Here is a 12946-nt window from a genome sequence, read left to right on the forward strand (position 1 = left end):
CTTTTGATGTAATGTATGAATTGCCATTCATTTACAATAAAGTGGTGTGATCTATAGTTGTTAAATCAGCATTGTCATTGCTAATGGCTTAAATTCCATATATATTGTGTCTTAAGTTAACCGGGCCTTATATAAACAAACATTCCTTCCAGAGCTCTCATTTAAGACTCACTGAGTTCAGCATAGCTTACTCCAGTAAGTGCCCTTAGAGGTGTAACCTATAGATTCAAGAGCAGAGCAGATTTTCAGTTCCAAGTGTATGTGCATGTGTCCTATCTATCTATCTATCTATCTATCTATCTATCTATCTATCTATCTCCACGCACAAACATATGCAGGGTTTTTTTTTCCTAAGCAGAAAAGCAGATGTGTGGCCTCACCAGAATGTGTGGGCTTCACTTCTCATTCCACCTTACATTTCTGTAATAATGTCTAGGGTTTTGCTTTTAGCAGCAGTTGTAACAGCTGCCTGTAACATCTGCCAGATAATTACTGAGCTGATTCAGAATTCACCTGCCTCAACCGAACGTGTGGAGATGAATCTCTGATCAAGGAATAAAAGATTGATTGCAGTTCCATTTTTCATGCTTGTTAATAATCACCGCTATACACTCCAGTAAAGAGCAGATGCTTTCTGATGGGAGGTGTGGATAGAATAGAGGTGGATGGAGAGGGGGGGAGAGGAAAGAAAATAGGAGTGCTCACTTTTAACTATGTGTGGATGCATCTCGCATTCAGCACAAGTCACTGACATTTGTTAATACTATTGTAAAAAGATGCTGCGTCGTATGCTTCACATTCTAGATCTTCTCCAGCACCTGCTGATGATCAGGCCCCCTTTTATGTGTGAGTATTGGTGATTCAAAAGCTCATTACAGCTCTATGTTCCAACTTGTCTGTTAAATCATCCATGCTTTCATAACCTCTAAAGTAGCTGGGATATATCCAGATATAGGTACTGTACTCTATACACAGACACACAGATGCGTTCATCCCATTAAAGTCTATTACTAAGGTTGATTAGCTGATTAATAACCAATTAAGTTAAACATTGCAAAATATAGATAGTGTTTCGGAGGCATTTAACGAAAATAGCAGTTCTTAAATTATTGTTAGGGGGATTTGTCTTAAAAGGGGAAAGGTGGATTTATGAGCTCTGGTTTGATTGTTTACATGATGTCCTTTCTCAGACAAATTAATCAGTGTCAAACATCCTGGGACATAGTCTGAGGTCACACGATACAGCCACTTTGCTGAAGCCAAGCACTTCTGGGCACTGGTCAGTGCCTGGATGGCAGACTGCCTGGGAACCCAGTGCAAAGCACCTGGTGTCCCATGAGGGGGGAAAGGTATCCCCTTTCCAAATGCCAGGTAGCCCAGCTAATACTACCATTTGGTTTCTGCATTCTGCCTTCCACTTTGTCTAGTTAGGGTTCAGATACAGGATTTTCTGGACAATAGCGATACTTTTCTAGTCAGCTGTAAAAAAGTGACATCTGGGATTCTCAGTACATCTTTCCTTTTAGTGATGGCACAGTGTATATGTATTTGCACATAAACAGGGAGTCAATGTTCATGGGCCTTTCCCACTCTGATAGACGCATAGTGGTGGAGACATGCAACATAGCGGCTTAAGTTTTCAAGGAACACTTCAGCTCTTGACGTGGCACATGGTGTGCTTCATCTCACAGTTCAGAAATCACTGCATTAATGTATTCAGTCTTCTTTCATAGTACAGCTTTTTGGCAATGCGTACATCTGTGTATTGCCAAAATAGCAAAGATACCTGTGTTCCACTCTTTTGGGATACATTTAAGTGATATCATCTACCCAGAATATTCTTTGCCACGATGGTAATTCACTGATACAATCATGGATGTACTGATATCTGGATTAATCTCACTGTCATATTTTCTGTGACATTAATGTTTTACTTTTCTCCACCATGTAACCAAATGAATCGATTTAGTTTTTGAGCCTGTTGACTGTATTGTAATTTGTCCTGAATGTAATCACAGCTTTCTTTATTTGGTATGTTTCCTTTCATAGTATGTTCAAAAGGTTTCTTGTATGGCTGTTGTATCAAGCATGCAATTTATTTCCATTTGTATTGCATGCTGCATCACATTTACACCTCTGTCTTCTGACTTCATTTGGTGCAGGATATGAATCAGTCTTTACTTTGCTGCTTTCTGAGTGCAGAGCCAACATACAATCATTTTAGTCCTTTACAGCTTTAGATTTGAAGTCTGTTGTGGCAGCTGACTTCAAATCTAAAAGCTAGAGGCTTGTGAGCCATCCCTCATTTTACTGGATCCTTCTTCCTAAATTCTCTTTCAACCAATAGCAAATGCTGTGCAATTCTGAACAGCTGCCTAGTTCTGCTGTTATTTTCCATCTAAGCCAATGATTTAGAAGTTGTGTTTCTAATAATATCGGCTTCTAATATTTGGCTACCAGAGTACAATTTGTGGCGGGGATGTCTGGTTAAATGAGTATTTATCATTCTTTTGCTATTTTCATTTATCTCTCCTTTTTAATCATATTTTCCTTAATTTTTCTTCTAGCTGCAATTTTGTTTTGTTTTGTGTCACATTTGATGTTTTCAAAGGATTCTATAATCTCCATATATATATCACCATTTCTCTTATCATGCTAACCACTATTGCTTCTTTCTCTTTTTAAAATGAACCATTTAAGGGAATAACCGTCACAACAATGAGATGGCATTTTAGCCAAATTGATGTCTACAAATGGTGCGGGTAATTCCATCCTGGCTAAGTTGATGCATCTACAGTTGGTTTACAATGGGGCAGAGTAGTGAAACATAAGGACTTTGGTTTTATTATTAATTTTTCACCTAATGTAATGTCTTTCTGAAGCACTTGAGGTGATGTACAAAGAATAAAAGAACAATAAATCCAATTAAAATATTTTGAAGCATAAAAATCAGAGGAGAAACCCAGCGGCATTAACTGTTAAAAGTATTAGGAAGCAGGAAGGCAGGGACGGCATCAAGGACAGGCATGATTGGGCACCTGTTGAGGGCCCACACCTCAGCAAGGTGCTTCTCTTCACCATGGGAACCCCTGGAGTTTCTCCTCCTCTTCACCACTGTAACCTGTTCGTTCGCCTTCTTCTTCCTCTATCCCAGACAATGGTGGGGGCGAGAAGGAGGAGCCTGCTTGCTCACCGGCTTTCTGCCTATCAAGCAACCCAGTGGGAGCAATGCTGAGAAAGAGGAGGAGGAGGAGAAGCAACAGTAGCTGGTGACAATGGCAATGAGAAGATCGATTCACTGAGGGAGAAGGCCCATTGAGGGTGTCTTGACCAACCACCCCCAAATCCCTGGATCCGACACTGCAGGAAGGTTTTAATCTGGCAACTGAGCAAGAGAAAAGTACGGGTGTGCTGATGAGCTTCTTTGGAAAGGCTCTTCCACAGTTGCAGTGCCACCGCTGAGGAAGTTCCACTTTGGGTACAAAACAATCTAATCTTGAAGAGCACAAAAAGTGGCACCCAGAGCAAAGACACCTCAGCCAATATAAAACCACAGAGGTTGTATCCCATGGTGACTTTGCACTCATAGGAAGTGCACAAGGGAAGGCATCAGTTACTTTACTCTGTGCAATATCCCATACTTCCAGAAGTTCCTTCAACCCCCAGGAGCAGGTTTTGTGGGGGCATAGGGAGGGGGTTTCAGTAGGTAGGTGGGATCAGCAAAAATTAGGTGCCTTGTAGAATACAAGCCAGAGTCAAGAAGCTCCTTCAAGTAAACTAGACCCGTGCTGTGTTTAATTACCCCCTCTAATTACAACTATTTTTTTGGTATCTTCGCTAATTCATAGCACCCAGCATATAATACAGTATGATATAATACCATATTTATTTTCAGTATGTATAGGCTGACTTATAACAAAAAGTTCTCAGTTAAGCCCCTTTTCTTGGTGTTATATTCTTTGGAGTTGTCGCGTTCCCACTGAATTCAAAGGATGCCTGTTTGGCTTAAGAACCAAGTACTTTGGCTGAACTAGTTTGTGGATTGCAACCTTAAAATCTCAGCAGCTCGTTATGGAACCATTCTCCAGACACCTGCAACATCTTAATTTTCTTTTCATGTTTTTTGTTGCAGCATTAGCTACGTGCCAGCAGAGCAATTAGAAGAGTACCAGGCCACTTTAGGGCAGCAGCCAGAAGGAACAATGCCATTAGATGTTTTCCCTTCGCATGCTGTGAGGTAATTGTTATTTTTACCAACGGAACCCTCTTTCCTTTAACTTTGTCCACATATGTGTTCATTATAATTAGAAGGAGATAGCAAACTGCCAGGTGTATTTGTTTTCTCTAGACAAGCATATGTAATTTTTTTAAAAAAGATTAAAGACAAAGAAATACCCAAGTTAGCCACTATATAGTTCCTGTACTTTCCAGCCAATGGTTCCCATGTTTATAGTTTCTAGGATGCTTTATAGTTTATGCTTTCCTGAGGCAAGTAAACATAGTTAATTTGTTTAAGTACATAGCATTGTAAGTCTCAAGGCTCATGAGTGTCTCCAATGTGGCAGCCACTGCTGCGCTGATGTCTAACCTCCTGCATTACATATAATGTGCGCTGACATTTAGCATACTGCTGTGAGCGCAAGTGGCCCAACAGATATCCAGTAATTCTTGTTGGAATAATCAAATTCCACACTCATTCCAAATGAGAAACTTCTTAGCCTAGCAGACACATGGAGGGTAAATTAAGTCTTCCTGTGGGAACTTACCAAGGTAATTGTTAAAGAATACTTTTTTTGTATTCTCCTCACACACGTAGTTATGGTAGAAGCAAGATGGTATAATTGCCAGAGATGATGGCGAAAGATCTCAAGATCCAAAGCATCATTGACCAGTTTTTCATTCTGAACATCTTTACATTATTGTTCTCCTTTATGGTGACTCGATATTAAGCCTAACGTAATGCTGAATAGCAATAAGTCCTCTTTTCACTTTATCCCGAGTGTTTAATGAACATATAGAGACTGGGAGCTCATGCCAGATAGCCCCTGATTTGGATGTACCTGATAACTTTTGTGCATTTTGCCGCAGCTGAGAACAGCCCATACGAGGATCAAGGTCTCTGGCATAATCACGTACAGGCCCTACCTATGTACAGTAGGCAAAGGTTTTGGGGATGGGGTCAGCCAGCAGGATCCTGTTCCCCTTTACATGTTGACTGAACATGTGCAGGGGAGGTTGAGCAGAGTGCTGCAGTTCATGGAGCACTGCCACAAATCCTTTTACTGAAGATGGTTTAACCTGAAACTCAGGTGATGAGTATGCCAAAATTCTCATTTTCACACAGGCTCAGATTCTTAAGAAAGGTCATTTCAAGCTTTTATGACTACTGACGTTTCTCAGATGAGTTTCCATATCGGAGTAGTAGGTCTGACCCTTCACCAAGGAAATCTCTCCTAAAAGAAAGTAACTGCTGTTTTAACTAGCTCCTTCCCATTTTCCTAAAAGGAAATGTTCTATTTCCTTGTAGACTGGCAAAGGTCGAAAGACTTTGGGTGGTGTTCCACATGTGCATTTGGACTTTTCAGCTCTCACTTTTGAGTTTCAATCCTTCATAGCCTCGAAAAATCTTCCTACTCAGATCTTTTGCTTTCTTGAGTAGCACCAATAGTCTGCCATTTGAAAGGAATATCACTTCCCTTATTTTTTCCATATACATGTGGAAATGCTTTCTGCCCCTGTACTGGGCTGGCATTGGGTCCTAGCCAGTATACTGTAGATTACAATATTTCTTAAATGATATCAGTTGGACAAGATAGTATGCAAATGCATATTGACAATTTCATTATCATTCAACACTCAGCTTACTGGTATATTGCTAGATCTCAAGCCATATCTGCTTTGTTAATAGCAGAGAAATTCCAGAACTACCAGAACGTGAAGAAGGGGAAGGAGAAGAAAGTGAACTTCAGAATGCTGGCTACAATAACTGGAACCAACCAAGAAGGTATGTTCTTGCTACTCCCATAACCCTCTGGTCTATTGGAATTAAACATGCATTGCCAGTTTCCTTAATTTTAATGGTATGTGACATATGCAGATCAATTGGATAACTAGAAAGTAATATAAATTAGATTATTATTATCAATATTTTAATATTGTCATTGCTGCATTTATTTTCGGTTTGTTATTTTATTGTTTTGGGGTTGTTATATTTTTTTTTATTGTAATTAGCTCTGAGGGCTAATCTGCCGGTTGGGAGGTATATAAATTTAAGGAAGGGAGGAATACCTGAAAACAATTCATATTCTGAGGGGCAAAGTTTAAAAAGAGCAGAATTTGCAACAGCTTTATAGAGCCAAAGAACCAGCTTATACAATTAACAAAGTCAAATGGAAAAGCCTTTCCTGGACTGTACCACTCTAGATTGCATGGGGAGGGTATTGCATGTTGGAATACTCTCCTATGAAAAATAACATCCTGCACATAGAAAAACAGCATGCTAGAGACAATGTTAGGCTTAGTCCATTCTTGTTCGAGTTTGCAGCTTTCTCTTACTTCTATGTCAGGAAACGAGGTTTAAGCGTAGAGAAAAATAAGGACGCCAAACATCAGCAGTAAATTTACAGTAGTTGTATTTTCATAACAAGAAAATAACAATGTCCATTACATCAGCAACTTCAGGAAACAGAAAACAACAGCTACACACTGTTTTTTCACATGCATAGTTTTTTTTACATGCAAGGAGGTTTTTTGTTGTTTTTGTTTCTGGGGAAGCAATCAACCTTGTGGACTTTTACTTGCACGACTTGATTCCTGTGATTGTATAACCTACCTAAAAGCTCTCAAACAGTAGGGCAGGACAGATTAAGGAACTTGGAATTATTGTCAGGGTAGACTGTTAAGTTACCTTTTGTGTCTCTTTTCAGATCCACTTTTCTGTGCATCTTCATTGTGACAGGAGATGACAGTCTGTCCCCCTTCTAATAAGTGTTAAGCAGTGCAATGCAGGTGTCTGTGTGTCCCTGCACTGGGTTGCTTTCATGGCAGTACAGTGGATCTATGAACCAGTAACTATGATTAGCAGTGTAGTAAGTTAATGCATGCTCTCTTTATCATGGTCTTTTGATTCCATGGAATTTTGTATGAAAGACCTTAAAAGCATACTGTGAGCCTGAGTAGATGTTCCTTTTTTCCCTTTGATCTACCGTCTCTGACCCACGTTGTTAATGATCACAGTTCCCCAAATCATCAGTGCCTGTTTTGTCTTATTTACACTTGGACAGCCTCAAATGGTTTGTGACAGGAAGGCTGGCTACGTCGGCCTCTCAGGGAGTGTGACTGAGCGCCAAGTCACAGTTATTTTTATGTGGTGCTGTCGTAGTGAAACCACTACAAACTGCCAATGACTAGTGAAATGAATGATCCATCATATGTCAAGACTGTGGTTCTGATTTGACCCACTTGTTAAAAGTTTTCCAGGGTGTGGCTTTGAAGAGCAGTGTAGTAGTTGGCCTAAGAATTGGCAGTTGAGAAACTGCTGCTAGTGCTGTCGTCCATGCCCCTCCCCCCAGAGTTTCCTTACGGGCAGGACTTGTGCTAAATTGCTAAAAAAATATAGTTGGGGATTTGCTGGAGTGAGCTGCTGCTAAAAGTGAAGTATGTCTCAGGAGCAAGGCTCTGACATGCCATAGATTTCATTTTAAACATCTGTGGGCGGGGAGGGGCAGGAGGAAGGGACATTGTTTTTAAAAATACTAATAAATTTGCATCATTCATGTCCATCTAATTTCAGTTTCATGACTGTAAAAAAAACACCCCAAAACCAACCTAGCCCTTTCAGGCTTTCCTTGCTGACTCGTTTCAAGACTGTTCGGATGAACTATTTTAACTTTTTGTAATTTGCATTCCTCTTCAGTGAAAAATAGACTGAAACTGAACATTTTTACATAAAAATTGTAACTCACAAAAACCTCGTTTCAGACCTAAATTCAGACAACCTGACACGAGTTTGTAAAAGTTGCAGGCTTGTGTTAGAGAAGTGGTTTATTGTTTATGTATTTGTCGTTATAGGGTTGAGCTCTGGAGAGAGCCTAGCAAGTCCCTGGGAATCAGCATTGTTGGTGGACGGGGAATGGGAAGCCGTCTGAGCAGCGGTGAAGTCATGAGAGGAATCTTTATCAAGCATATTCTGGAAGACAGCCCTGCTGGCAAAAACGGGACATTAAAAACAGGAGATAGAATAGTGGAGGTATCGTTTTGCTTTTCATTTATAAATGTGGCTTTAAACTGTAAAAATGTTTTCGCCAGAAGTAGAATGCATGTTGCAAAAACAGTTCATGGCATGACTGATTTAGGTCTAATGGATGCATTTGAATATATTTTGGGATACATGGTTTGTATCCTGCAAGTTCCATTATTTTGACTTCTGGAAGTTTTCAAACTCAAACATTCCTTTCCCAAGTTCTCAAGCGGTCGCCCTTCTTTCCAGACTTTACAATGGATGGTTTGATTTTCAGACAAGCCATAAAAACTAAAGAGGGGAAGGTAACTCTTCCTATGGGACCTCTAATGTTAAAATTGCAACTAACATAGAGCACATTGTATCTTGGCTTCCAGCTTCTTAGCGACCAAAGTATTAATAACTTTCTAGCACTAACATTATAACCTCATTTTCTGCAGATGCCAAAACAGTCTTTGGATTCTTGTCCGACGTAACTGCACAATTGGAGGCCTCCTTTCAGGAAATGATAGACATTAGCCTGCCTAATCTTCCCCCCCGGCCGGCCGCGCTTAAAAAAAGAAAGAAAGGAAAGAACACTGTACTTTAGTTTACAAGTGTTCTTCTTTATGTACTTTATACATATGTTAATTAAGGCTTGCAGCAATCCAGTGAGGCATGTAAACACAATCTTGATTTGGAAAGATGAATTATTTATGATTTTCATGCAGAAGTGCATTGCTCACCTATTATGAATCATCCTGAAAGTGTACATGTACATTCAAATATGCTGGATTTAGTCTCTTATGGCTTAATAATATTTTGAATGTATATAGAGCTCTGAGTTTTCAGAGTGCTTCAGATACATTTAGCTCAGTAATACTTAGAGCCAGTGTGGTGTAGTGACTAGAGCATCGGACTGGGAGTCGGGAGATCTGGGTTCTAGTCCCCACTCAGCCATGGAAACCCACTGGGTGACTTTGGGCCAGTCACAGACTCTCAGCACAACCCTCCTCACTGGGTTGTTGTTGTGATGATAAAGTGGAGAGGAGGAGGATTATGTACGCCGCCTTGGGTTCCTTGGAGGAAAAAGGTGGGATATAAATGCAATAATAAATAAATCCTACAGCAGCCCTGCAAGATAGGCCAGTATTATTATCCTCACATTACAAATAGAGGGATTGCAGTAGACAGATAGTGACTTGCCTATCTGTTCATGGATGAGGTGAAATATGAACCAGGGTGTTTCTTTCACAGCTCAGTGACTTATATCAGGGGTGGGCGGAACGTAGATCTCTAGATGTTTTGGATTTCAACCACCAAGCATTCCTGACCAGTGGCCATGCTGGCAGGGGCTTCTGGGAGTTAAAGTACAAAATATCTAGAAATCTACCTAGTGCTCACCCATGACTATAACACTACACTTTGTAGCTTTTGCCCATACCTTCCGTTCATGTGTTCATTCAGCCAGTCTTTGCATTATCAGGCCTAAAAAAATCTATAGCTTTGGGTTTGCATTTAAATCCAATAGTTCCCTTTGAAATGTAAACCCTAAGCTATAGTTTTTTTAGGGCTGATAATGCAAAGACTGGCTGAATGAACACACGAACGGAAGGTATGGGCAAAAGCTACAAAGTGTAGTGTTATAGTCATGGGTGAGCACTAGGTAGATTACACCTAAAATATTGTTTGGTTGCTTAATTCTTTAGCTATAGTTTTTGGTCATTTTTGGATCCAGTTTTAATCATATTTAGAGAAGAGCCATTGAACTTATGTTTGTCAAAACTAAGTTGTCTCATTGATTTCAGTGGGTCTACTCTATAGGGATGAAGGAGAAATTGGTTGAGTTTCCATTTTAATATGAACTTAACTAATTTCACGCTTTCAAACTAGAACTGAAACACAGTTATGCTTTGAAATCTCTGAATTTTGTAATAGAGTTCTCCAAGCAAACCATACATAGAAAAATGCTTACGTTAAGAGAACGTGCACACAAAATGCATGTATTATTGAAAATAATATTCAAAAATGCATTATGGGTAGTATGCAATGCTGCCTGTGCACTAACACAAGAGAAATACAGTGGCTCCTGAAGCAACCAGAAATGAGCGGTTGTGCTAGCAATTGGTCCCGTAAACACATCAGAACTAGTGGATACTGCCTTGCATGTGGGTATTACATAAAATATTAGGCAAAATTGCATTCAAAATGCACATATTAGGAGAAATGTACACAGAAATGAATACATGTTTTCATGGGGACATTTAAAACAAAGTTCTCAAATTTGGGGATGAATCGAAGTTAAGACTGGAAAAATGAGAACTGAGAGATATCAAAACTGACAGATTCATCCATCCCCAAATCCAAGTATGATTTAGTCTGGATTTAAACCAATATCTTTATTCATTTCCATTTATGGAAACTTTGCAATTACAATTTAAATCAATAAGTAAAATGAACAGAAGAAAGCTTTGAATAGGGTTGATGCCAAATGATTTAAGGATTCTGTACATCCTAACCTATCTATTATCTTGATGCACCAAAACATCTTATCTAACACTTCCCTTAAATAACCAAAGCTTTCATAGGAAGGGCTGAAGTCAAGAAAGACTTGCTACTGATTTTTGTTTGTTTGTTCTCTACGAAACAGAATTTAAATAAGTTTTCTAGAAGTTGCTGACATTATTTTTTTAGCTACGTGTACTGTCGTGTTAAGCTTAGGCCTTACGATTTCAGGTGGATGGAATTAACCTCAGAGATGCGAGTCATGAACAAGCTGTGGAAGCCATACGGAGAGCAGGCAACCCAGTAGTCTTTATGGTACAAAGCATTATAACCAGACCAAGGGTAAGCATATAAACGGTGAGAAGATACATGCAGAGCCAAAATATGCAGAGAGAAATTAAGCAAATATCCAAACTGGTGTTAATTTTGGGATGACAGCCCACCACGCTAACAGCATATTTAGTTAGGCTTGGGGTTAGCCCCTTGACTTTGTAATAACTTGAAAACCTGTTTAAAAGTGATTTTGAAGACAGTGCAGGCTTCTGATTCAAAACAAATGATGGCAACCCACAGCATGGCTGGTTTATTCATGCAGCAATTTGACAAATTATTTACATTTCTGTAGACGACACAGTGAGGTTCTCAGGGCTGTTACAGGCCAAGCTGTTTTGGGGGTCACAAGACTGCTCATTCTATTCACCTGAGACCCTGCTGCCACGCAGCAGCTGTGCATATCACATCTTGATTCCCTGCCCATCAAGCACGAGAGCTGCAAGGAATTCTGGGTTGTGCATCACTGCACAACCTGCATGGGGCAATATAGTTGCAAAATCCCCTTGCATTCAAGCATACCTTTATGGTCCGATACTTTTTCCTGTGCTTTTCGTTTTGCTGAGATGCACAAACAAGGAGTGATAGAAGTTTCCTATTCCGTACAGTATGCAGAGAGACATGTTTTTCTTTACGCTTTTAGGCACTGCACTGCACGGGCAATATAAACACTTGCAAAGTAGTTTTAATATAGTAGCTTGCGTCACTTGAAACTAGACTTCCTCCTTTGTAGATTCACTGTAAGCTGCATGTTTGATTTACTAGCTGTTTCACAACTTTTGTTTCCCAGCCAGAATCTCTGTATAGCTCTTTATCGTCCTCTGCTCCCAGTGGGCAGAAACCTAATAATCCATTTTACCATCAGTCGTCACAGGTAAAGTTGCATGGAATAGCTTTGCTGAATTTTGGTGATTTGTACGCAGGATTAAACTGAGGCTTGTGCATTTGCTGTGGCATGGGCAAATGATATTTGCTCTGCGAAAGTTGTAAGATACAAATGCCTGTAGTTTGCGCTCTTTATTTGAAACCAGTTGCTGCATTTAGATCGAGGTCCTATAAGGGGATTTCCACTGTTTGGTCCTAGGTAGTTATGCATAGTATTAGCCATGTTATGTATTGTGAGCTAACTTTTAATAAAGTCTCCTGAAGGGAAAAAAATTGCCAGCAGCTTAACAGATGTAGATTGCCTTCCTTTCACCACTGTACTTTGTCAGTTGAAAATGGTTAGAATGTTCCCCTGGGGATATGAACAATTACTGCTGTCCATTAAAGCTATGTTTGGAAATGAGTTGCGTATATATATATATATATATATATATATATATATATCAGTTATGTGTTCTGTTGGGCATATTTTCTGAAACTTACTTGCAAAGGATGAATGTTACAGTGGCAAGTATTTTCTGATTTTCCTTACCACTATTTTTATAAATGTTTAAAGTAGGGGGGCTACAACGTGCCGTTCACAGGCACACTAGGACCCTGCCAAGGCCCCTGAATTACCCACCAGTCCCCTTCCTTCCCCCCACCCCCGCACCAACCCCGCTTTCACCGCTGCCACTTCTCCCTACCTCCGTGCTCACCTCAGCCGCCAGGAAGCAGGAAGTTTCCTGATGTGCCAGCTTCCTCGGCAGCTCAGGAAGAAATCTGGAGGAGGTGGTGTCAAAAGTGGCAGAGGCAGCATGGGATAGAGGAAGTCTGGAAGAGGAGGAGAAGACAGAAACAGTGTGTGTGTGGGGGGGGGGAATCCGAAGGAGGGGGCAGAAGCAGAAATGACGGGGGGAAGAAATCCGGAAAAAGAGGAGAAGGAAAGTAGACAAGAAAAGAGAGAAATCAGGCCCAGGGTGGGGCGGCAAAAAAATAGAGAATCCCCCAAATAAATGTTTGTGGGAC

The 12946-nt window shown here is 40.2% G+C and overlaps 1 protein-coding gene across 1 annotated transcript in view; it reads left to right on the forward strand.

Annotated features, from left to right (window-relative positions):
- The window catches only part of MPDZ (multiple PDZ domain crumbs cell polarity complex component), a 120593-nt gene that overhangs the window by 73564 nt on the left and 34083 nt on the right, over nt 1-12946 (forward strand). The window contains exons 23-28 of the mRNA XM_063129264.1: nt 805-846; nt 4133-4237; nt 5912-6004; nt 8071-8248; nt 10955-11065; nt 11844-11927. Of these exons, the coding sequence (XP_062985334.1) occupies nt 805-846; nt 4133-4237; nt 5912-6004; nt 8071-8248; nt 10955-11065; nt 11844-11927 (613 nt within the window). The remainder of the gene's footprint in view (nt 1-804; nt 847-4132; nt 4238-5911; nt 6005-8070; nt 8249-10954; nt 11066-11843; nt 11928-12946) is intronic.

Source organism: Elgaria multicarinata, chromosome 6, assembly GCF_023053635.1.
Source record: "Elgaria multicarinata webbii isolate HBS135686 ecotype San Diego chromosome 6, rElgMul1.1.pri, whole genome shotgun sequence".
Classification (NCBI taxonomy): domain Eukaryota; kingdom Metazoa; phylum Chordata; class Lepidosauria; order Squamata; family Anguidae; genus Elgaria; species Elgaria multicarinata.